This window comes from Haliaeetus leucocephalus, unplaced genomic scaffold (genome assembly GCF_000737465.1).
Source record: "Haliaeetus leucocephalus isolate CR32 unplaced genomic scaffold, Haliaeetus_leucocephalus-4.0 Scaffold306, whole genome shotgun sequence".
Lineage (NCBI taxonomy): Eukaryota > Metazoa > Chordata > Aves > Accipitriformes > Accipitridae > Haliaeetus > Haliaeetus leucocephalus.
This window is the reverse complement of record NW_010972742.1, coordinates 1,497,899-1,522,792: the sequence shown is the minus strand read 5'-3', so window position 1 is coordinate 1,522,792 and position 24,894 is coordinate 1,497,899. Positions and strand designations below refer to the sequence as shown.

At 40.2% G+C, this 24,894-nt stretch overlaps 1 protein-coding gene across 1 annotated transcript in view; it reads right to left on the bottom strand.

The window, feature by feature from the left end:
* STOM (stomatin) overlaps positions 1 to 21,383 on the bottom strand; it is a 96,231-nt gene extending 74,848 nt beyond the window's left edge. The window contains exon 1 of the mRNA XM_010571090.1: positions 21,353 to 21,383. Coding sequence (XP_010569392.1) covers positions 21,353 to 21,383 — 31 coding nt within the window. The remainder of the gene's footprint in view (positions 1 to 21,352) is intronic.
* Between the last annotated feature and the right edge of the window lie 3,511 nt (positions 21,384 to 24,894).

Sequence of the window (24,894 nt, the reverse complement as noted above, 5' to 3'; positions counted from 1 at the left end):
AGATTAATATTTCATCTATAGAGGTGGAACAAAGTCTTATTATGGTTGAAAGTGGTAGAAAGTTAATGGATTCAGCTTGCTTTGTCAAGCGTCTCCCTCAATATGACAATATGCAGTATAGCATTTTTCTAGCCGTGGAGGAACAGTGATCTATCTGGAGTAAGTTAGTCCAGAGGTACTGGAGCAAGTTGCTTAGCATTTGTCTCAGATAAATGCAGTTGATCACTGCCTTGCTTTCCTGAGCAGTAAAATTCCCACCCCGATTTAAATCTCCCTTTGTCATTGATTCAGGCTAGTATACAGCACATTTATTTCATTCACAGATTTATTCCTGTAATTGCTTCAGAAAACCAGTATCTGTTAAGGTTTGAAGTAGTGATCTTATTTTAATAAATCCTTTAGTATGAAACTAGCTTTAAACCCCCTTGCTATTACTACTCCCTAGTGCATAGGGAGTGCCCTAAGATATATTCCTTTAAGATATTTATTTCTTATGGTAAGTGGGCATCAGTGCTTCATGTTAAAATAAAGTTTGGCTTGAAACTTACTTTTGCTAATGGTAATCTGTGAAGTGTGATGACAAAATTGTTTTGTAAACTGTCCTGTCCAGGGTAAACTTGGAAATCTTTCTTCTTTTTTTTTCTTTTTTTTTTTTTTTAATTGCTGCTTGCTATCGTAAGCCATACGATGCTTTTGGTAACAGTCATCAAATTTTACAGCTATCACTATAATCTCACTGCTGTCAACCATCTGCATCACTCCTCATGTTCTATAGAAACTGAAGAGAAAACAAATACATAGTTAATTTTAGACATCACATCACTCCTCTTAATGGAGTTTTGTGTGCCAAGTATCATCACTGTGTAATGTCTGTGCAAATAATCTCATGGAGACCAGAAAGAATCAACACACAAGTAGATTCCTTAATGGTTTAAAGCCCTTAGGGCTGTGTTACAGGTATCACGGGGTGGCCTGCAAAATGTTTGAAACATACCGAAGTCTGGACACTTAGTGTTGTAACCTCTGTTTGGAAGATTTTTGTTTCATGGAATCTGAACTTGATGTCATCTGAACAAAGAAGTCAGGTAAAGAGCCTACAAGTAGTTCTTGATTATACACCTGTGAAGTGCTATGAACAGTAAAGAAAGTACAGAGTACCCTCTGGACTGCAGGGAAGAGTGAAAAAAATCTTACTTGATTAAAGAGAAACCTGGGCAGAAAAGGTGGAGAAGCACTACTCTGTAAAATAGTTGGTCAGCATTTATATAAGCCTGTGATGCTTTCGCTTTGATTCTAGAAAAGACAAGACTGTGCAAAGACAGATGGAGAAAAGCAATCACATAGATAACAGGACAGTCTATGTCCTACAGCCTAATCCTGTCTGCATGGTGTTTTGTTCTATGGCTTTAGAGAAGTTATTTACTCCTCCTTACTTCTCATCATCCATCCATAAATAAAAGTTGCCAGATGTCGCACCTAATACGGGATTTCCTGTTCTTCACCTTCAAATCCTGTGATTTGTTTAAAAACATGTGGAACATTACCTTTCTTGTGCTTCCCTTATACTTCAGTACAGAACCTGACTTGAAATGCGGGAAATCACCTCACAGCCAGCTACCTCCCTTGCTGGGCTCTCCTGACTTGGTTACTTAGGAGTGCCCTCTGGGTAGTGCAAGCAGTGGTCAAAGAAGGTCCCATGTTGTTGGACAGGTGGAAATACAGCTGTAAACATCTGTCAACTCTCTGTAAAAGAGGGTAACATACCTCATGTGCAAGATCTTCATTCATGAGAGTTAGTCAGATGTTCTGCTTTTACATACCAGGTGTTATAGGAAGAGCCACAAACTTAATAAATAATGATACTTTATAATTCTACTACCTATTGCTTGCTAGGAGTACCCAAGTACTCAGCAGGTACTGTCTTACATGAATAATGCACAGGAATTTGCCGCTGATTGAAATATACATTAGAGGTAGGCTAAAGCTAAATATTTTTTAAAATTACCCCCCAAAGGACATAAAGTGAAACCTGTATCTCATTAACTTTTTATTTTATAAAAACCACAAAACAAATGAAGGTTTCTTTTTAAGATGGAGTAATGGTAAAATGTAATAGACAGATAGAGCTGTCATCTTGAGAGCAAAATTATGGCCACTTCATTAAGGCTTCACTTGAGTGGTCAGGATTGGTGCTTAAGATGACATCTGTGTAGAGCAAAGTCTTCCAGCATTATATTTAATCATTGTGGAGAGGTGAAAGGGGTGCCACAATAAAAATTATGTGTTTTAAATTTCCTGATCATAGTCCTTTAACCTTTATGTTACTGATATGCAACAACAGATAAGTTAGATTTTAAAAGGAATTTTCACTGAAATGCTGTAATTTTTTATCTCCCCTATTTTTTTCTTCATAGGGAATCCACTTAAAATTACATAATGAACCCCTCTTCATCTTCTGAACAATTCACTGATTAGCATAATTTATAGCTAGTTCTTGTGAATGAGGTGATTGTACCCAGGTGATTGCAAAAAGGTCTGTGGATCTTAGCTTTATAAATATTACTATGAATCTAACTTTGTTAAAGTAATTTATGTAACATGAGTGAGTGCCGTGCAGAGCTCTTCAAATGCGAAGACCGCACACTGTGTAATCTTTGGAGCCAATCCTCATCTTGGCTTTGCTTTTCTTAGCAAAAAAATTAACTCCATGATTATAAAATTCAGCTAATACTTTACGTCTGCAATTGGAATCTTCTCACATGAGATTGTTCAACGCACGCTCTAAATCCGACCTTCGTTATCTGTCACACTGCCTCAGAGAACTGGAAAACTGACTTGACAGTTGTTCGGCAGACCAAATATGTTCTTACATAGTGAGATATTGCAGGAAAATACTGGTAGGTAGATAAGGCACCTTTCAGACTGTCTCTGACAATTAGAAAAAACATCCAAATCTTCCTCTTTGCATAATTGTTTTCATCCACAGCTGGCAAGGCACTCTAGAAAGTGAAAAAGAGTTATTCTCCTAGCAGACAAAGCAGTAACTAAAGGTCAGCAAGATTAATGGAGTTGCCCATGGCCATACAGCTTATTTGTCAAAGATACAGGCAAGGTCTCAAGGTTCCCAGTCTTGTGTTCAGGCCTGTCATGAAGTCCAGGGCTGTGCAGTGCTAGTGCTGCCAGTGGCCAGGCTAGAAAATTAATTCTGCTGAGAAAGTCCTGGTCTCGGCATGCAGCTGTTTGGCTGCTGAATGCTTCTTGTGCTTGTTGGATTTGCCTCTTTCTCCCATGTTTTCTTTCTCCATGACTGCAGTGCTGCCAAAAGGGCTGGACATTTGCCCAGGAGGTTTTAAATACTCTGGTCCTGAATTGGTGGAAACCTTGTCAGTTCTGTTTGTACTTCTCTAAAGAAGTTTTGTGGCTTGTTCCTAGTCCTGCTCATGATAAGGTTATTTTGAAAGAGGAGGAGAATGCAGGTAGCCTACTGTCAGAGCCCTGCCTCAGCTTGTCGGGGGAGTTACAAAAATGTGACATGATCTAAAATTTCCTAGAAACTTGATGTGATTTCTTTATGTCTTGAAGCAAATTTCTGGAGAACTGCCAAGATGAAAACATGCACAGCTATCCTCTGCACAAAACCTTGCATGTTCTATAAAGATGATATTCAAGGAGAAGCTGGAATCCTTCTTACTGTAGAGTAGGGAAATAAAGAATTGCAGCTGTTAATAATAACAAGCTTAGGATTCTTCTTGTTGGAGCTGGAGCAGAACTGCCTGGAAGTCCCTGGAGAATTCCAGTCCAGCACTACATATTTGAAAGATTTGGATCCCAGTCTAAAAATATTTCTGTTGCTTGACTGAATCTCCAAAACTGAACAATTTTTTATCATAATCCAGTCAGAGAAATGAAATCTATAGTGCTCTTGGCCATCAGTTTAAGTATTTTGATAGGAGTATTGTGACTAGAGTGTTTGCTGTAGTCTGCAGGTCATGAATACCCTCTTTGGAATAGGAAAGACGTGGAAGAAACCTACATGCGGTGCAGTTGACTTTAAAGAAATAACTAGCAATGGGTTTGAGGTTCCCTTATGGGTGAAAAAAAAGGTGAAAAAAAGCCAAAAGCCAGTCTGGGCACATTTTCAAGGCCTCTTTTATTTTGAGTAATTAATTCTGTGTTTTATTAGTAATGAAAGCAGGGGCTATTTTGTACCATTCCGGAGCAGTAAAGGGTGACTCAGCAGAAAGTTAAACTCTGATGTAGCAGTACTTTTGCAATTTATCATCTGCCTGTAGTGCTTAGTGTATAATACAAATTTATTGATATTCAGATGAATTATATTCTAAATTCACTTAATAATTACCTCTCAAAGACAGTTAACTTTAAAAACCTGATTGTTTTATAAGTCACTGGAAAAACCACTAGTGTGACATCTCTTCTTTGAGGCAGTTTAAATGCAAGCTGGTTTTTTGGTGATCTGTTTTTAATAAAGTAATTTTATTAAATAAATATATGCATTAGGGCTTGAGCGTGGTGTATCCAAATACTTGCAGCCTTTTTAAAGATTTGTAATGATTCCAGCTGGGTTTTTTTTTATTTGGTGGATGAAGAATCCATTCTGCTTTGTCTTTGGTTAAGGAAACTTAAGATACTAGATTATATAAATGTACAGCTTTAAAATTGGTCACAGTTATTGGTTGAATAATTGGTAAAATTGGTAGAAATGACAGCTGTGTAACCTGCATACTCCTTAATGTACCTTCGTGAAGTTGCATTCAAGAAATTGTAGCAAAAGACACTGCTGGCCCATTGCTCAAATAGAAATGTTTTCCAGCATGCACTGCATTTTTGTGTTTTCCATCCTGGAATCCCAATAACACTGAATTCCTGGTAGAGTGAATCTAACAGCTATGCCGAGCTTGCCAGCATTGCTTCCCAGGAGCTCTCACAGGCACCTTAATCCCCTTCGTCATGTAGCAGACCACTGGGAGGGATAGAACAGTGCTCCTGTCACCTTACCACATTGTCTCGTTTCAAAACCCAAAGCTTCTCTATTGTGTATTTTGTGTTTGTTAAATATATTGGTGCCCTGTTAGTTAGTTGTTCCTTGGTGAACCTTAGAAGCTACAGTTTTCCTTGATTTCTGTACAAGATTGAGAGCCACAATGTTGACTTCAACGAGCCACTCCTGGTAACCAGTCTTCAGGAGAGCAAGGTGGTGTCTACCAGCTGAACACAATAGACTAACCATAAACTCTCCAAACTATTGCTAAGCTTTTATTTTCTGAATCTTTTTCTGCTTCGACAGGTGTAGAAGCCGCTTTAACCTGTGGTGTGTCTGCAGCTGGCCCCCAAGGGTGCAAACACAGCTCTAATTGATTATCTGAAATGCGCAGCTTTAAGGGTCCTGCAGTTACTGCTCAAGCTCTACTGAGTTACTGCGCAGCTTTAGGCAGCAGAGTTTTACTGACTGCAGCAAATAAATTTGCTGTGCTTTATGGAGCACGGAGAAGCTTGTTTTCTGAATTTTAATCGTCTCAATAAATTGTGTTAAGATTGTGTTCTATTAGACTCCAGGAAATTAATGACAGCAATTCAAATATGGACATTATTGGGAAGGTGTGATGCTAACAGTACAGTTAGAAGAAAGTTTTAAAATTGGCTGAGGCAATAATGAGGGCGATAAGTATTGTAGAGATACAGAGTGCAGCTACCCAGGAATCCCCTTTCAGTCTTGCTTATTACCTACAGGGATTCTGTTGTCCCACTGGGGACTAACTGATGATGATTTTCAGGTTGCGCTTCACAGAGGTGAGGAAGCATTTGTAATAGTGATCAAACAGCTCAAATATAGAGATTGTAAAAAGGATATTTTCTTGTCAAACTATAGTTCTGGATCATTTAAGACGAAAACAGGAATTGCTGCCACTGGAGTTAGCACTTTCATCCTTAGAAAGCTTCTTTGCTGGATATGATCTATATTTTAATATAGTAAGAAAAGTAATAAAGGAGAAAGATTGTATTTAATGGGGAAGTGCAGTAGGATGGATGGAGCATCCTCCGATACCAGCAAATTAATCAAACCAGCAACATCAACAAAAATATTTTGATTCTGTGACTTGAAAGTTTGGTGTTAATGACTATGGCAATGAAGATTAGCAAATTTTACTTTCAGCCTCTTCTTGCCCCTGCACTAAGTGGAGGAATATTTGTTCTTTTCATTGAGGGCGTGGTTATACACCTTAGGGTCAAAGAGTGCATGCAGTGCATGGTTCTTAGCCTTTCTAAGGCTTGTCATTTGGATAGCTTTCAGATCTTTATTTGCAAGATCAGAATGTTTTCAAAAAGATATGCCAGGTTGAAGCCTCTTCATTGCTGTATCTCAAAACATTACATTAGAAAGCTGTAATGATTGATGAGCATTTCTCATTGCAATTACAGATGAGGAACAGCAACCAACAAATCATGCCACACTGGTATATGAATTACTGAGATGCTCTCTGTAGTCTGGCCAGCAAATCATTAAATCAAGCAAAGATGAGCAAGGGGCTGCCTGGATGTTCTCGCCTCAGCACAGCAGCTGAGTAAGCTGCTGTCTGTCTAAATCAATCCCTGTTCTGGGAATTGAAACAGTGGAGACATGAAGCCTGTCCATAGCCACATAAAAGACACATTACGGCTGCAATTCAGGGGGCTACGCCTAAAGCAGTTCTTTGAATCCCTAATCCTGTCAGCTCAAAGAGAAGAAAACGGGGAGGCCATACTTCACCATGTAAAACTTTTCTCCTGACTTTTACTTGAACTGGGGGATCTGGCCTGTGGTTCAGCCAATCGATGGGGAGTTTATGCACAGTGTATGTTGTAATGGGATTTTACAACACGGATCTTGGCAGATATATTTAATATCTGACAATTAAAATAGCTTGGCTGCGAAACACACTGAACATTGCCAGATTTTTATAAGATGCTGTGAATTCCTGACCTAGATATTCATTGGAGGAGGGAATTCAAGAAGAGGAGGGAAGCATGAACCAAGTATGGAAGACGACTCCTCACTTCTTACCCATTTCCCTTATTTGTTCTGAGTAGTAAGAATCTAAACCATGCAAAATGGGGTTAATAAAATGATTTAGGATGATCATAAGGTCAGCTCACTCTTAAAGTTGTTCCAATTTCAGTCTTTATATAATTTACCTTATGCTTGGGGTACTGAATAATGAAAAATCTAAACAAACAGAGCACTAAGCCTCAATCCTACATGTAAATCTGTGCACATGTGCTGCAAACAAGATAGCACCCATGGACAGATTTGTTTGTGTTGCCATGTGAGCCAAATGCTATGGTTTTGCTTCTTTTAATTATTCAGTCCTGAAAGAATTTACTGTGAAATCCCACCAGGCAGAGATAAGACTAAAAACCTTGTAATCTACAACTGTACAGGAGGGTCAGTTTATGGCCCATATGTGCTGGAGAATTTAGATGTGGAGAGAATCTTTCATCATGAAATGGGATGAAAACCTGTATTATTTTAGTCCTTTGCAGCATGTAAACTATTTCTGTTTATGATGAACCTAAAGCTTGGAAAAACCAAATGACTAGATCTAATCCAGATTTGCTATTCTGATGAATTTTTTCATTCTCAAATTAATTCAGGTTGTCAGATTAATTCAGTCCCAACATGGCAAGGGCAAGACAAATCAATTAGCTTAAGCTCCATGCGTTCTGAGGGTTTGGTCTCTCTACACTTCGCGTGAGGATATGCAGGACACTGCCTTCAGATGATTAGCCACTAATAGGGGAAGGGTCCCTTTAGCTTGCCACCCACCCTAATACCACTCCCACCCAAGTGAGAAGATTGTCAGTGAAAATATTTGAATGGTCTTACAGTTTGGAACTGAAGACCACATTCCTAGTGCAGTTACAATTATTAAACTATTATGTATTCTCCCGAGACTGCTCAGGAATCACAAATAATGCTTTAAAAAAAAATAGAATGTTTAGTTGTAGAAAATATGGCCAGGTCTGGTCTCATAAAAACAACCAGCCAATTTTTAAAAAATGTTGGGTTCCACAGTATCTGGAACTCTTACATGTCGTAACCTTGTTACATGTAAGATAGTTAGGGTAAATGGGTTTTCTGCAAGGGAATCCCCCTGACATTCTTACTTGGAAGATTACTTCTCTGCTGCTATTATATACAGATTCTCCATCAGATTGAGAGTAAAGTCTCTCTCACCTCGTTTAAAAATATCACCAACCAAAGAGAAAGACAACACTTAATTCTTTTTTTCAAAAGGAAAAGAAAGTCATGTCTTGGGAAGAAGGGAAATCAAATAAAAAATTTAATGCTGGAGAAGAAAGGCAAGAAATGCAGTTGCCATGGAAACCAGAGCATAAGTAGAAACTTTCCAGCAAAGAGCAGAAACTAAAAATGAAAAACCGGAGTGGAGAGACTTGGCAGATAGCCAGCAGCTTCCACCACCTTCTTTTCTCCTGGTAACTTGGTGAGATTTTCTTAGTCATCTTTGCCACATTTTGGAAGTGCTCTGTGCATTCAGAGAGTAAAGCTGGGCCTGTGGGTCGGTGTACCTCACAAGGGTGAGTGAATGACAACATTGCTTGAGATAAGGCAGGCTGTGCCAAAACCTACACTCTATGATTCAGCTTGGTGCCACTTCCACTGAAGAAGGGGAAAATTGTCTGGGAATGGGCATAAGGTCACAGTGGGTTCAGGATTTAACTTCGAGAGTGGAAGCTGCTTTGTCTAGTGGTCGCAAAACACTGAGCAAGCCCTTCTTGATTCTTACCTTCTTCAAACCAAGGCTCTCAGAGTGCATTGCAGCAGTAGGCAAGCATAAGTCTTGGTGAGCCTAATTACTTCTCTGATGCCTTTTTAGTAGGGAAAACCAATACCCTGAAGTCTGCTCCAAGTGCTGCTGTGACTCAGACAAGGCTGGGGCACCGTAACGCAGATCTCTGGTCCTCTGCTCTCATCTCGGAGTTACACACTACTCCTTGTCAAAGGCCTGCCTTAGGCACAGGACGTGTTTCATACTGGGTTATTAGTCGCATCCAATGTATTTCTGAAAGCAGAGGCATATTGCAGACATTTAGTTCTATCTAGGACTCTGGGATTGTTTGTAGCTGGCATATTTAAGTCAGTTGTATGCAGTAAAGTAATATAGTCATTGGATTAGCAATTATTAAGTCCACATATGCTTTTTAGTGTGCCATGGAAAAAAGCAGGTTGAGAAAGCTGGGAAAGTTACCAGGCAGTGCTGTAAAACATTTGTTATAGCCAGGAACTGATTCGGGTGAAAGATCTTGAGCGTACCTGGGACCGTGTGTTGTTACAGATGGAAGTAATGAAACCTATAGCATTTAGATTTCATTTAGTCATATTCTTGAAATTAAGCACGGATGTAAGAGTTTTGCTAATTTGACCTCAGACTGCTCAGCATCTTACATAATTGACTCCTTTTTCATGAACAAAATAGAAAACGCAGTGCAAGCCAAAAAAACCCAGCTTTACCTCCTTGTACATGAAGTCTGGACAATCTTACCTCAGATACAGCACCATGAGTTATGAAACCTGCCTGTCTCTCAAGTTTATCACTAACAACAATCACAATAAGGCCTACGCATATTTAAATCTGCTGTTTTGCCACTGACTTTACTGCTGAACTGTACTGTAACTGTCTCACTTGGACTATTTCTTTGCCATGCATATGTCTCATTTAAATATTATTCCAAAACAGAAGGGTTTGTGGGTTTTGGGGGGTTTTTTTTTGGTTTTTTAAGTTGGAAGTGTTGAAGCCTTGAGTAACTAACTTACTTGGATACTTCACTGGGGTTTCCAAGTAAAACGGATGTAATTTTTTTTTAATGTTCTTTAGCATCTGTGCCTGAAAATGACTACACAGCAATTGTAGAGTATGACCTTGTATTTATCTTCCTAGGCTATTTTTAATGCCAAAGGCAAAGTTTATTCAGCTAAAATAACAAGTATGAGAGGCCTGGCCATGGTGTTTCAGTTCCTGGTTTCGGGGAGGGGGGAGAAAAAAATTGTTCTCTAAGCTCCGCAAAAAGGATTTTTAAAGAGGAAAACAGATCTTGGGAGGAAACGTAACCCCATATATATTTGGTTAGCGTGGGTTCTGGGGACCGATTTCCATGGCACTGGCGGTTTTTTTCCGGTAAAATACACACCTCCCGGAGCTCCGGGAGAGCACGGGGCCCAGCTGCGGTTTCAGCGGAGCCGGCGCCCTCCTTCCTGCGGGGGGCAGCAGAGCCGTGCGGAGACACCCGGCCTCGGCCCGGGCCCCGGTCCTGGACCCGGCCCCGGCCTCGGCCCTCGGCCCCGGCCCCGATCCCGGGCCCTGGGCAGCCACGGCGCTGCCTTCCCTTGCCCGCCCCAGGGCCTGCCGATGGGGAGAGAAACACCGCGGAGAGCTTCTTAGAGGAAAACACGAACGTGCATTTGCTGGGTTAGAGGCACGGTAGTAATGAATGAATTTACCTGGAAGGACAGCTTTGACCAGATGGAAGATGGTACATCAGGCACTTCTCAGGGGCGTTGCCTTGTTACAAAAGAATCTGGCCTGGTAGAGAAAACTTCCCTCCAAGATGTTTTGGAATGCAGGTCTGTCCTCAGAACATAACAGTATTCCATTAGACTTAAAAGTGCTGACGTGGCACTCGGTGTTTCTGGCATTTTCAGCTGAAAAGGCTTCCTCACTTCTTCCGTGTTCTTCTGTGCTCGGTGTATACAACAGATGTTTTTCTTGGGTGCTCAGCACAGGCTGTGACCACTGAAGTTGTCTTTGTTTTATACGGCTTAATTTGAAACTTACCTAATTTCTGTTGAAATAGTCAAAGTATTGATGGACTCCAAGGGCTTAATTGTTACTTAGGAATGCTCAGAAAAGTTGAGACAAATTGAATAGAGGTGTACACTTAATGTATGCGAAGTGAAGCATAGACACCATTGGCAAAAGCTTCAAAATAACCTGTATTATGTAGATCTATACACAGCTGTGTGTGTTATGGTATGAAGTTTATGAGTGACATGACCTAAACAAAAGAGCACTCCTGTTGCTGCCAAGATTAGATTCCAGATGACTCTGACTGTAACAAGATGCCCTCCGTGTAGTATTGCCACATACTGTGTAAAGGTAACCATAGGCTACTTCGCTGAATTGCAAAGAATGAGCATTTTGGGAAATTCCTATTCCTGATGTCTGTTTCGGCATTGCTGCTAAGTATTTTACCACTTCAGGTTTGTCAGTGTTTGCCAGACTGTCTTGTTTAGATGTAGATCTGGAGGAAATCTGTACCTCTGACCCTAATAAGTTCTGTTAGGAGCGAAAGTGCCTTTGTATAACGGGCTAAACAAGACCCTCCAAAATCCCTTCAATTCAAGGAGTTCTGGAGTCTGTTGCATTTAGCCTAATACAGCAAGTGTGGCCTTCCTGATCCCTGTGGGACTCTATGAAGAAAGGAGAATCTGGCCTTTTCCAAGGCTGATCACTAACTGTCGCTCAACTGCCAAAACAAATACAGTGTCTGTAAATGTTCGCTACCCCGCTTAGGATCATAGGGTTTTTGCATTTTAGACTTGGCCAGCAAGAATCCCCTAATACTGGTGAGCGTGGATGCTCAACAGCTTTCTCAACATAGTATAAAGCACACTAGCTTAGCCTAAGCACCAGGCCTGCCAAACTGCTTAGTTTTGGGAATCGGTGCTGCCCAAGCTGTGGTAATGGTGGTATAATCAGTTCCAGAGATTTTCAAAGCTCAGAATTGCAGAAACAGTAAAGGGGTATTTTTCAGCTAATGTCCTGACCTGAGAGGTCCTGCTGTCAGAATATTAATCTCAAGATCTTCCTCAAACATCTCTTTTATTGGGGGTTGGAACTGAATTTCAGAATGCAAAATGTGCTCTTCCCAGATTCTTCCCTGATCTCCTGCCCTACACCTTCTCTTAGCAGTTCTGTGTACACTGCTCTCCCTTGCCACCCAATCAACCTTAAGAGTCTTTAAATAGTCTATAGGCTCTGGGTGACGATTACCATATTGTTCCTCCCTCTGAAAGCTGCTCATGGCAGAAAAGACAAGAATGCATTGGAAATTACTTGCTCATATGTAGTTCATAGTCCAATTTTTAAATCATTTCCTGCTTCTATCATTTGCCAAGTCCATCAAACCAATAACCTACCCAGTCACCTGCCCTGTCCATCTCTTAGTGAGCAGCCTACATCACAAAAGGTACCCTTATATTTCAGAGAGATCTTGTCTGTTCCCTCGTGAATGTAGGCATCAAAACAGATATAGTAGTATCAATGCTGAAAATGGGCTGCACATAGGAAGATCAGTGTCCCTACTAAATTGTTATGTCGCTGTTTTTTTCTCGTCAAGGGGAATTCCCTTCATCCCCTTTCAGAAGAGCCTGTTAAGCTCAGCCAGTACCAAGCTCCCAACAAATGTCCTTTAATAGTTTCAGATTTCAGCTCCATGGCCTCTGACTGTATGTTCCTTTAATATGTTCACAACTCCTCTGGGAGAAGTAAGCCAGGAATAACCAACGCTTTCTCAAGCCAGGCTGCCTGCTTTACGGCACTCTGTGTTTCTTTTCCTGCCATATACGTACTTGCTCATCTCCACAGCTCACACTTCCTTATGCTTTTGCATTGCCTGTACTGAAATTAGGTGTTACCAGGCGTCTGAGAGGAGAGTGCTGCCTCCACTGCTTTCGATTTTGCTGGCTGAAGGAGGACAAAGGACTCTTAACATTTCTCTGCAGTCACCTCTTGGCTTGGCATACTGTTCATTTCAATAATAAAGTGTTTCCTTTCATTCTCAAACAGTCAGGCCCCTGCCAGAGCCATAATTGTTCACAGATGACTCATTTTGGCTGCAGGATCAAAACGAGGGAAAAGTGCTGTTTGCACAGTCTTTGAAACGTACAGGATGGGAATGGATGTTCACGCTTTATATTTGTACCATATGTTGTTTCTAAATTTTACTATAGAGCCTTTACATTACAAAAGAGATTCTAGTCTTGTCTTGGGGATGATTTAGAAATAAAAAGATAAGTAGAGTTTTGAGTTAGACTGAGATTAACAAAGACTGACTACGTAGTTTCAGCTGTGAAGCAGCAGCTTGCAGGGGCTGGCTGGGAGGCTGTGCCACGGTGGACCGTCTAATGGGTCTCTTTCTGCTGCGATATATATATATCTCTATGCATTGCTTAGGCGCTGCAGCCTTCATTGTGATTTTTATTGAAGTCACATTGAACTTTTCATTCTTTGTAGAATTTGTTTTGAAATCTCGCATTTTGAGTTGTAGCAGGTGTTTGCATTTTCTTCTGTGTAATGAAAATCTAATGAATGTATGTAGAGTGCTTCTAATGAACAATCACAAGTATTGATCAGTTCATTGCTCTGTTTGGGTGTTAGCTCTCTTTAAAAAGAGTTACGTGTTTACTTCAGAAGGACCTGTTGTGAGGTTCAGCACAGAGGTCAAGAACCAAGTTCTTTTTTAGGGTGGAGAATAAGGAAATGGTATGATGATTCCTGCATTGCTGTTCATGAGCAAGTACGTGCTCTGTCAGTTAGAGGTATTATCTGAGTCTCCTAGGAAGAGTGTTTTGAGGCCACCCACCCAACTATTTTAAATAAAACACCAAACAGGCATCAGAAAACTTTGCCTTCTTTGCATTAGTGTATCATTTTGACTAATGAATTCTACAAACCCTGCAAACCAGATCATCCAAGACTGCTGCCACATGGATGTACTAGGACCATGAAGACAAGCCATCATTGGATAGCCCTTTGCAGGTGCTCGAAGGAAAGAGTTAGACGTGTGAACCCAGTAGAAGAGAGTATATTGGAAGAATAAAGGATATAAATTCCGTAGGAAGGGTTTTTGCTGTAGCTTTTTCCTTCTAAAAATATAGTGGGCCTATTAGCAGAATGGGTATATATAGACTAGATAGTTACTCTTGCAAGTGGAAGAGCTGTATGAATAACTAGGAAGATAAGCAGAAAAAATTCTATTTGAACTGATACTGCAATAGAAGAGCATTACGTCATCATTTGGCACGAATAACTGTGTGCCTTTCTAGATGTTTTCTAACATTGTTATTCAGAGTGTCATTTATCAGATTATCAACCAGTTCTGTGCACAGAGCTTGTGAGGTCACTGAGGTAAAGACCTAGCAGTGTGATAATTTGCAGGGGTGGATCGTGTCTTGGTAGAGCTTGGGGACTGGAGATGTTAGTTGTTTTCACTGAGGTTCCACACTTAAAAACATCCCATCCCTGGTATTGCTTTTAGATTGTTTTTCATATTTCTGTTATTTTAAGGAAGGTCTTCACTTTCTGCAATTAGCTGAACTTGGACAATAAGTTCTCTCAGACCAGCACTGCGGTATTGTGCCAGAAGAAAGACCATAAATTAAAAGAAACCACCCTTACAATGATATTTAAAAATTAATTGCAGGATTTCCAGTTGGTTTTGTAAACCGGTCTTTAAAAACAATAGCTGCGTTTTCATTTTTTAACTTGTTAACAGAGTATTCTTTTAAAATAGATGGTGTTTTCTGTGATACACTGTCATGTAAGCCTGCTAAGGAACATGGCTAAAGAACATACTTGCCAAAATATTCCTTGGAAGAGTAATCTGATGCCAAAAAGCAAGTAAAACAAGCAACTATATTTGTAGTGTAGTTTGCAAATTATGTGGCAAGAAAAGGAAGAAAATAATCTGTCACATGAAAAATGAAGTTTGGATTGTGTGTATATAAATCAGTGATTTGTTATATGCACATAAGATCATTATCAGGCATTTCAACATGAATTGGAAGTGTCTAATCTATTAATTAATCAGGAAGTAAGTTTTACATAGCATGTGTAATCAAGTTAATCTTTCATTTCACTTGTCAACATAGACGCTGCTTTCAGTGTGATGTTATCATGAGATTAAATACCCCAAGTGTTGATTCGTACTGCTGTGTAAATCTCATGTGTCCTTATATTGCACTTTGGAACCAGCTACACATCTAGAGGTGAGCATAGAAGTGTCTGCTTTCCTTGGAGCAAACTGGATTCCTCAGATTAGGTAAATGTTGTTTGTGCACAGAGTGAGTTACTAGACTATCTAACACCTGTAAAACCCTTTTCTTCTCCCCACCTTGAGTTAAAACAGAGTAGACTTCCATGCAAGGAAGGATAGTGATGCCCTGCAGCAACTTTCAGAAAGGCTGATCTTTTTTTCTGACCTTTTAGCACACCACATTGAAAAGCCATTCTATTAGAACACAGAATAAATACCTGAGACTTCTGCTAATAATAACTAATAAATTCAGCATAGGAAGCCAGTGATGCCAAACTTCTCTCAGCTTGTTCCCTGCAGCAACACAACAGCAAGTTTACTACTGAAATACAAAGTAAAAATAGTTTTAGCAGCTGCTTTATTTTGTTATATGAATATTTTGATCAAGGTTAATGCAGAATACATAGTTTATTACAATAATTTATTATTACATCTAATAATTAGATTCCTAACCTAAAGGTAATGATTCTTTTTTATTTAAATTTGCAGATAGGAAAGTAAAGATGAGCATCTAATTCATGTCTGCATAGGTAGGGAGCAGCATGTGAATGTGTTCTTTGTATTAGCATTGATAACTAGTAATAATAACTGCATACCAGAATTCTGCATGCAAGCTGCCTATTAGATGTTAGACTTCCCTCTTTGTTTCTGAAATTCTGTTCTTTCTTCCTCAATGGCGCAGAGTAGTCTGCTAGCTCCTGCTTTCTGCAAGATATGACTGGCATTACTTGTCTTTTATGGTTTGTCTTCTGCATTACCTATTGCAATGTTTAAGTCTTCTTTGATCATAAAAATTCATCATCTAGGCTCCCTTTCACACAAAAGGTTGGACCAGATGATCTTCTGAGGTCCCTTCCAGCCTGGGCTATTCTGTGATTCTAGTCTATGATTCCTGTACCAAACAAATTGTGTGTCTCTGCTACTTACCATGAATAATAGAGACTGCATCTGGTCAGGATGGATAGATGTCTTCAGAAAGATGAAATGACCAGAGTCGAATTTGGAAGGTGCAAACTTTGGGAGGCTGTGGTTGATCTCTGGGAAGTGTAGAGCCATGCACCTTTAAGCTGTCTGAGAGCTGTCTTCCACAAGTTTGACTTCAAAGCTGTCTTAGAAAACACTGACTTTTCAGTCAGTTATCCTCCAACCATCTTTTTAATCTTACCCATTGAGCACATATTGAGTTCTCATCACTCACAGGAAATCTTACACACCTGCACAACAGTGAAAAGTTGGAGAGAAGGCAGCTCACAGAGCCAACATTCTTCTGGAAAGCAAGATAGATGAGCTGTTTAAAAGGTGGTTAAAAAAACAAGATAAGGACCTTTTGTTTTTTAAATAAAATAAACAACAGCTTTCCTATGCTGTGATGTTTTTGTAATATGTTCCATTTTTTCCCCTCAAATTTTCAATGTGAGATATGCAGGATCTTGAATATCTTCCAGTTTATTTTTTCACAGTAAATAAGCTGATTTTCCCATTTTTACTGTACTAGAAAAGTGGTAGGGACTAATGTAAAAGTGCTTTTTATTTCCAACTGAAACAATAACAAAAAAATATTTTACAAACCAATTTTTTTCTGAATATTTCATTTGAACAAAAAGGTTGTTTTTGAAATAATCATAATGGCAAAAAAAAGTGCAAGGAGAAAAAAAGCATTACCGTGTGGTAAATATCATGGTTAATATTAGCACAAATCTGGGAAAAAATTCCCATCATTGTGTGTTACTGTAAATAAAAAGTTTCTCAACAGTTGTATTACAAGACTGAAGTGAATCAGCTTGGGGGGATCCAGACAACTTTCTTCATTTTCCTGTTGACAAAAATCTCGTTGAGTCTCGAGCGCTACTGGTACATGGTACGTTTGGTGTCTGCTGCGTAGCTCCTCCTGCGCTGAGTGGGAACTAGCGCCAGTGTCGTCTGTCAGAGGGAATTCTTTATGGCAGGATCCTTCTGCTAAAAGGAAATGTGTTTGTTTTAGTCTGGCTGGCTAGGTGACCCCTGTAAATAGCACTGTTAGCTCAACTGTACTCAGAGAACGAGTAAAAGAATTTCAATGAATACATTCAAGTTGGCTGCAAGTTGAGTTCACAGAAAGCCCCATGGGTCAGCTTGCAGAGGTCATAGCAGAGAACTGCTTTAATTTTGTCTTGGAGAAGGAAGTGGGAGATCTTTGGAAACCCAGACCTGAAGTAACTCTGTTAATCACTCAATGAATCATTGTTAACATTTTATTTTAGTAATAAGTTTTTTTGTAAAGAATAATCGGGCTTAAACAAATATTTCCTCCCAGCAGCTACTCATGGAAGACGCATGGTGCTAGGAAGTGTTGTACAGTTCCCATTTATGCATGAGGAGCTTTGTTTGATGTGGGGTTTTGTACAAGATTTTTCTTTTTGGTATAGGGATTTTTGCTACACAATGGAGACTTTACACTCACGGGTTTTTTTCTCCTGGGCTGTGGAAGGCAGCAGGCTGTTTTGAGGCACAGGATGTTTGATCCTGGTAAAAGTTTCTTCTTCAATTTGTGTTGGACTCCCTGTGCTTAATTACTTCATCAGGTCTATGGAAATCGTAGCACAAATCTTAAGATAGATTTTGACTTTCTAAACTTTCATCACCAGTCAGGTCATAAACCAAGTTATCTGAGTAGAGTATTCTTTATCATCAGAAATACACGTCAATAAATTTAGAGTAAGTTAACTGATTTTATTTTGGTCTCCCCCAGCTAGCTGAAAGCTGATTTGAAGAAGTTTATGTTCTTTAGCTCTATTGTTCTATTGGGAAGTAGTCAGGAAACATGTTCTGCTTTGAGGTCAGTCTGTGTGTTTCTTCCCTGTTCCCTTGCAGTACATGGCACAGGAAACATCTCCACTCGGGTTCTCAGACACACTGACTCTCCTTGGCGTTACTGTAACCTGCCCGGGGACTGAGCAGCCCTTCCTATGTGAATCACTTTGTGTGTTTTTCACAAAGCACTACACGTCCTTCCAGCACAATGAATAACATGTTTGTCGACCTCCTGTTTGCCTGTTCCACGCGGATTTGGAGCTGGTATGTCATACCAAATTCCCACTGTCAAGAAGCTGCCTGCCGTATGCAGAAATCAAATGTGGTCCAAAACTCAGCTTGTTGATAAACTTGTTGGGAATTAGAGGTAGAATTCCTAGGCTCTATTTTTATTTCTCTTGCTTCCTTTTTTGTGTGTGATAGTTGACAAACTCTTTTATTTACATTTTAAAAATATATTATGACTAGTTCTTAAAATCAGGACATTACTTATTAGAAGCAAATAACTGACTTTCCTGCTTAACATTGGGCACATTCCTTTGATTAATTTTTTTTTACCTACGTGAAAAAGAGGAATTTTGTATGTTTTAAGTCCATTAAAAAGCTGAACAAGTATTTGCAAAAGCATCTATGCTCTGTTGGATGAAAGACACTGTAGAAAATAAATTTATTATTATGCTTAATACTTATTCATCACAAGGGGATTGTCTTGAGAGAGCGAGGAAGCTCCATTAATTCTTTGGGCAAGGACTAAGGGATCCGGGGTATACGCCTAGCTCTGCCCCAGCCTTCCCACATGACCTTGTATAAATCACTCTGGGCTTCACTTCTCCATTCATGAAATGGGCATGGTAATTATTATGCCTGCGGTGTGTGCAATAGTGTGTGCATTTAGTTAGATCATAAGTACTATGGAGAAGGAATCATCTCTTAATTGGTGGTGTATGCAGATCCCCAAACAATGTGACATTGATCTTTTTTTGCATCTCTGGGCACCGCCATAGTAAATATGTGGTAGACATACTGACAGTAAACAATAGTAATTGTATGTAGGGAGCACTAATGCTAAAAGAATTCATGCCCTGATTTAACTTCTGTAAGACCTCCTGAACACTTGTTTAATATTAAATTATTCAGATGCACATTCTTCCTCTTGCCTTTTTTATATGGCACTGCTTTTTCTACTCATTAATATCATTAAATATCTATATTATGTGTAATGACTACTTTCTATTTACATTTGGATTTCATCACCATACAGACAGCAAGAGTATTGCATAGTGTTTGGGTAGCTATAACACCATTCAATAAATGGAGAGCAATGAATTCTGTGCTTAAATTTAATGTAAATGTTTATTTCTCATTTTGATCCCAAATCTGTGTACCACCTTGTTGCAAGGCTATCAAAAAGTTGCTACATTCCACCTAAGGTGGTAAGGAAATTAATTTGCCTACGCGCAGTCTTAAAATAATCATTGTTTTCCATTAAAATATTAAGAAGAAGTAGTTTACTTTTAATTGTGTGTATGAAACTTTCCTTTTTAGGTCTTCAAACAAATATGTCACTGAAGATTTTGGTGTGGGTACAGCTGAATTAAAAGTTAAGTTATCCTTACACAAAGGAAATTACCTTCCTCTCTGGCTTTGCATATGAGCTTATGTATCTCTGGTAGCCTTGAGGCATTAAGCCTGGAAATCTTCCAGCTTCATAGTATGCTGAACTGAAGACTGCGATGGACTTGTAAGCAAATTCAAGCAGGCACATCTTGAGAGTGTCTAGGATCACTGGCAAGAACACTGTTATATTTCTCTTATGTATTAAAAGACAGATATTTTGTAGAGATTATTCCCTTATTCCTTTTGCCTCGGATTGTGAAATGAATATAATCATTCTTCAGAGGTAGTGTAGTTAGTGACAGGGAAATCTGGCTTGCAATCTGATTTTTTTCAACTTCTCAATGATCTGTCTGCAGTTCATTGATCTAATGCAAACTAGAAATTAAGCTGATATCCACCACTCCTCCCTTTACTGGCCAAGGCAAAATCTTTTCTTGTTTGTTTGTTTTAACTTTTGAAAGCCTCAGTTCAGTTCTTTGTGGAAAAAATATGGGAAACTGAAATGAAATCACTACAGCTGCTGTCTTCCAGAAGGTAGTCTAAATTCAGAGGCCATATAATTACATGTATGGACAAATCAGTGTATCCTCATACCTGTACAAATAGAGCTTTTGGGGCCAGGCTGGGCCCCACTGACAGAGCACGGAAACTTTCACTTTCAGAGTAAGGAATTCAAGTTCCTTGCCATAAAATCAGAGGGAGTTAGGAGGAATGATTGTTTCCCTCTAAAGCCCTTTGGGAAAGCAAGAGGTTTAATGGTAGGGGCTGCCTTGGGAACGTGCATTCTGAAGTACAGTCATTATTTTCCCAGCACAAAGCAATAAACAAATGATAAAAAAGGCAAGTGTTAGCCGCTGGGGAGGCATGGCTTCTGTCGGCCTCCCTGGACCAAGCAGCCCCGCTATAGCTGAGCAAAGCCTCAGGCAACAGCCTGCTTCTTTTGATGTCAAAGCAAACAAGCCAATGTTTGTGTAGCTCTCCATCTCAGAACTTATTTTGGTGCTAATTTAAAATTTATTCACATGCTGTTAGTTTTGGTAAAGGAGTGAAATAAATCCAGTTTTAAGAAGGCTTAATGGCAGGATAACAGAAGTAGATGACAGGGGATGCCAGGTCAGCTGTGGGTGCTCTGATTTTCCTCTAAAGCTCAACAGTATATCAGACTGGATATTTTACTGAGATGTCAGTTTGGTAGATATTAAATTTCATGGGTTAGGTTTGTGTTCGGTGTTCGGGAGGAGGAGTTTACACCCCCAAAATCACTGCTATGTTTGGCTCCATTTGCTCCTCTTACTGAGAGATTCAGCAGAGCCCATGACTGAACCCATCTTGCTTTTTGGAGGGAACAGCCAGACTGATGTGTTATTTTAGAGAGAGAGATTTTAATGTTGTCAACTTCCCTCCAGAGCAGTTAATATATCTAACGTTTGCAAGTGATAGATTCTGCTATACACAAAAGAGTGTTTGTATCAGGATGCGGCTTTCAAAAAGAAAAAAGAAAGAAAGAAAAAAGAGCAGTGCTGGATTAATTGGAAAGGTCCAGACCAGTCACATTCCCTCCCAGATGGGTCATTCATTTTGTTCCTTGCTGCTACGTAGCATCTGAACTCAAAGCCTTCAAAAACGTTGTTGAAGTGAGAGAGACAGAGGCAAGCTGGCGAAACTTGAACAAAACTCCCAGGCATTTATGCTTTTATAGTGAGGCTGCTTTCTCTTGTCACGATAGTTTATAGTCCCCCATTAACTTCTCCTGTTTTATGGTCACCTGTATGAATGTTTCTGAAAGTACCAGGTTGATTAAAAATCCCTAAACATGGAACAGATGCTTAAGTACCTGTAGGTGAACGCACAGACTGCAGGCCCATCGTCGGGTATCTCCTGATCGTTTCCACCTGCTCACAGAGGTTCGGGAGATCAGCAGCGCCTGTGTCTCGCTGCATCCCAGGTGGATTGAGGATGAGTCACCTGGCTCCAATTAAGCAAAACCAAAGCACGTGAACCTTCACCTTTTAGATTGTCTGAATTTGGGTGAGCTTTTTAAATGGTTTTGTTTAAACTTTCCATCAGTGCCTTTTTTTGCTGTTGGGAATGACTAAAGGAGAAATAAATTGGATAGGCTGTTTTAAAGACATTTCTAGTGACAAAAGTGTAATTGAACAAGATTCTCTTAAGAGCTACCAGCTCAGTTGTTAGGACACAAAAATGCAGAGAGTCACCTGAATATTTGGCTTCTTGTCTATAGCAAATCTTTCAACTGAACCTCAGTATTTTCATCACTGTCTTCTAGATGTTCTCAGCCCTGCTTGTGAATTGAATCAACTGCAAAGGATGATCGTTCATCTGTTATTAATGGTTATAGTTGTTCCTGTATTTTTTGTTTGTTTTTTAATCTGCCCAAATATGAAAAAAAAAAATTATTCTGGATAACAAGGAGAGGGCAGATGCATAGTAACTGAAGCCTTTTCCTTTTTGCCGGGATCTGATGTGGGATTGGGTGGCTGATGGTGCCGGGGGTGGAAGCGCGGAGGAATGTCCCAGTGCAGCATCCCCCTCCCGAGCCAGGCGGGAGCCTCTGCTGTCCAGCTGGGATCTGCCTCCTTGACCTGAACTTGCCATTGCCCCCTTGATTGGCTCATTCCTGCACTGCCTGAAAGCTGGGCTGAATTCCTCACGTGTGGCCTCAAAACCAGGCATGGACTTCACTGAACATCCAGGCTTGGCTTTTCCTCCTGGAAAGGCCTTTCTCAGCTGGTAAACATCATGGGTTTACTCCTCAATACGTAAATAAGAAAATACATGTTTTGTAGAATTCTGATGTTTTCCACAACTGCACGAGTTTGTGAAATCCTAAAGTTAAGGTGGCTGGTTGGTGGTGGGGAAGGGACTTCTGTCCTGGCGAGGGTAGTGAAGTCTGATAGTTTCTGCCTCTTCTTATTGAAAGTACAACACAGGATAATCCGGGGAAGCTTTCAAACTTCTGAAGAAGCTCCTGCTAACTGGGGAACATAGCTCGTCCTCAGCCAAGCCTGTCTAGTCCTACAGCTTCACAAGACACCACAAAGATAAATTTGCACAAATGTCTGGGAAAAATGACAAAACTAGAACACAATGCAGAGATGTATTGTGCAAATGTCATTTTGCAGTTCATCCCACTCTGATGAGGTTTTCCTGTTATCTGCCAACTTGTGAGAAGAAGTGGCAGCGCGTTAAGTTCTTGGCCACCATTCTGGTTTTCTGAAATGTTGTCTATCGCTCTTCCTTCAGAGCGCTTTTTGTGCTGGCAAGGGAAGGAGCTTAGATGAAGGATTCTGGACAATTCACTTCTGACCTTTTTAAACTGTAAATGTGGAGTGAATTTTTTTATCTGGTTAGTAAAATTTTTTTTCTTTTTCTTTGTTTCTTTTTCTTTTTTTCCTTTTCTTTTTCTTTTCTTTTTCTTTTTCCTTTTCTTCTGCTCCGTGACTTAAAGTGTTAATTCTGCCCATTGAAATGTAATTTTATTGAGCAATATGAGCCGGAGGCGGAATCTTCACTGCCATCAGAACCCAAATGGTAAATAGGCTCTTTCTCTAATTTGTGGGATGTGCTATAACTCAGTTTGAATGTTGAAAGGAAATGGGCCTCCAGGGGAGTCTGGAGCTCTGTTCATTCAACTTCTAATTAAAGTTTTCCCCTCTCAAGTTTCACTTTATTTTCCGGGGCTTTTGCTCCATGATGATTATTAACATGTGTCCCATGGCCAGGAAATCATTATACCCTTCCCCAACCCAGTCTTTCGTAGATACCTCCTGCTGCAGACCAAGCCGCCTGAAACTTCATCTCCGAAATGATCTGATGGCCGGGGCAGGTAGAAACTAGCTGGCACCCTAAGGCTCCCCAGCCGTTTTTATGCAGCAAGCTGTTGATTTTTTCCAGTACCGTTTGATCAGATGTTGCTGTCCGGCGGAGAGGATCCAGTCCAGGATTTCTTCCAGCCTATTCTTCACGTTTCAAGAGCCCAGGCCAACTCTAGCTTCCTATTCCAACTCCAGCAGGCTTATCTTTTTGGGGGCAGGAATTGTTAGTACAGTTTATCTTGCTTGCTGCAAGTCCTCCCTCAGCTGAGACATGTACTCTGGTGCTGCGTTCTTTTTTTCCTCTCTCTCTCTTTTTTATGTTTTCTTCTTGTTGTTTTTCTTTTTAAATGTGTAAAGTGAAGAGTTCCTCTTCCCCCCTCTCCCTTTCCACTCCAAAGAGCCAACCTCCAGTTAATTAAAGGCTGGAACTCTTGCTACTTTGCCAGAGGGGAGAGTGAACCTGTGCCTGCATGTGTGTGTGTGTAAAATAGATACAAAAATGTCAATGAACAGCAGGAAAAGTTCTGGGAGACCGTCTTACTACTATCGACTGCTCCGGAGGTCACGACTTCAGAGACAGCGAAGCAGATCCCGGAGCCGGAACAGGCCGCTTAGTAGGGGTAATTGCAACAACAGTTCTCTTTAATTGACAGTGCAAAGACATACGTGCTGTTGCTTACAGGTCGCTTCGTTACTGTAGATAAGAATGACCAGTGTGAATATTTGTAAGTGTACCTGCTCCCTATGAGGCGCGTGTCGAGCTTTACGGAAGGTCAGTTGCTTGTGCAGTGCTGCAGTCATGTCTGGGGAGGGAGAACGGCTTAATTTTAGGAGCTTAGCTGGGGGAGTCAGGCTTGGGTGCTGTTCCTTACAGTGGCTTTAACACCTCGTGTAACTCTAACTAACCCAGACTTTTCAGTTACCCATGGTTCAGTTTTTTCAATTTGTATAATTAAGGTAACTACTTTTTTAGGTGAGATGTTTGGAGGCCTAACTGGTGATTATAAAGATTGGAAAATCCTTGATTAAGAGATGGTATCTATATGCTAGAACTTCTTGTTTTTCATGAGCTGAGTATCACCGGGGGGGTTGAAATTACAAAGCTGAGTACAGTTTAGGGCTAGGATTTTCAAAAGAGCCTAAAGATTGTGGTCCTGGGGCATTGCAAAAACCTATGGGACTTGTATTCCCAAATCACTTTGCGCTTTTAAAAATCCTGCTCTAAAAGGGCCTATTTGTCCTCATCAGCAGGAGTTAGGTCCACAGAGTAATGTTTCTTTAGGGCATACTCACTCATGCAGCCCATTTATTCTACTTGAGGCAGCTACTGACCCAGTTGCATTTTTAAAATAAGCTATTCTGGCTTTCTCTTCTAGTGTGAAATAAATGTTTATTGATGCTTATGCCTATCTTTAAAGCAGTCAAAGAAGCGGGAGTCTTTGAGTCATTTTGCTGTTGAACTGTCTTTTCAGAAAGGAGGGGAAAGGGTTGTGTTTGGCCTCTAGTGTGACAACCCAGTCATATTTATAATGTCCTGAGC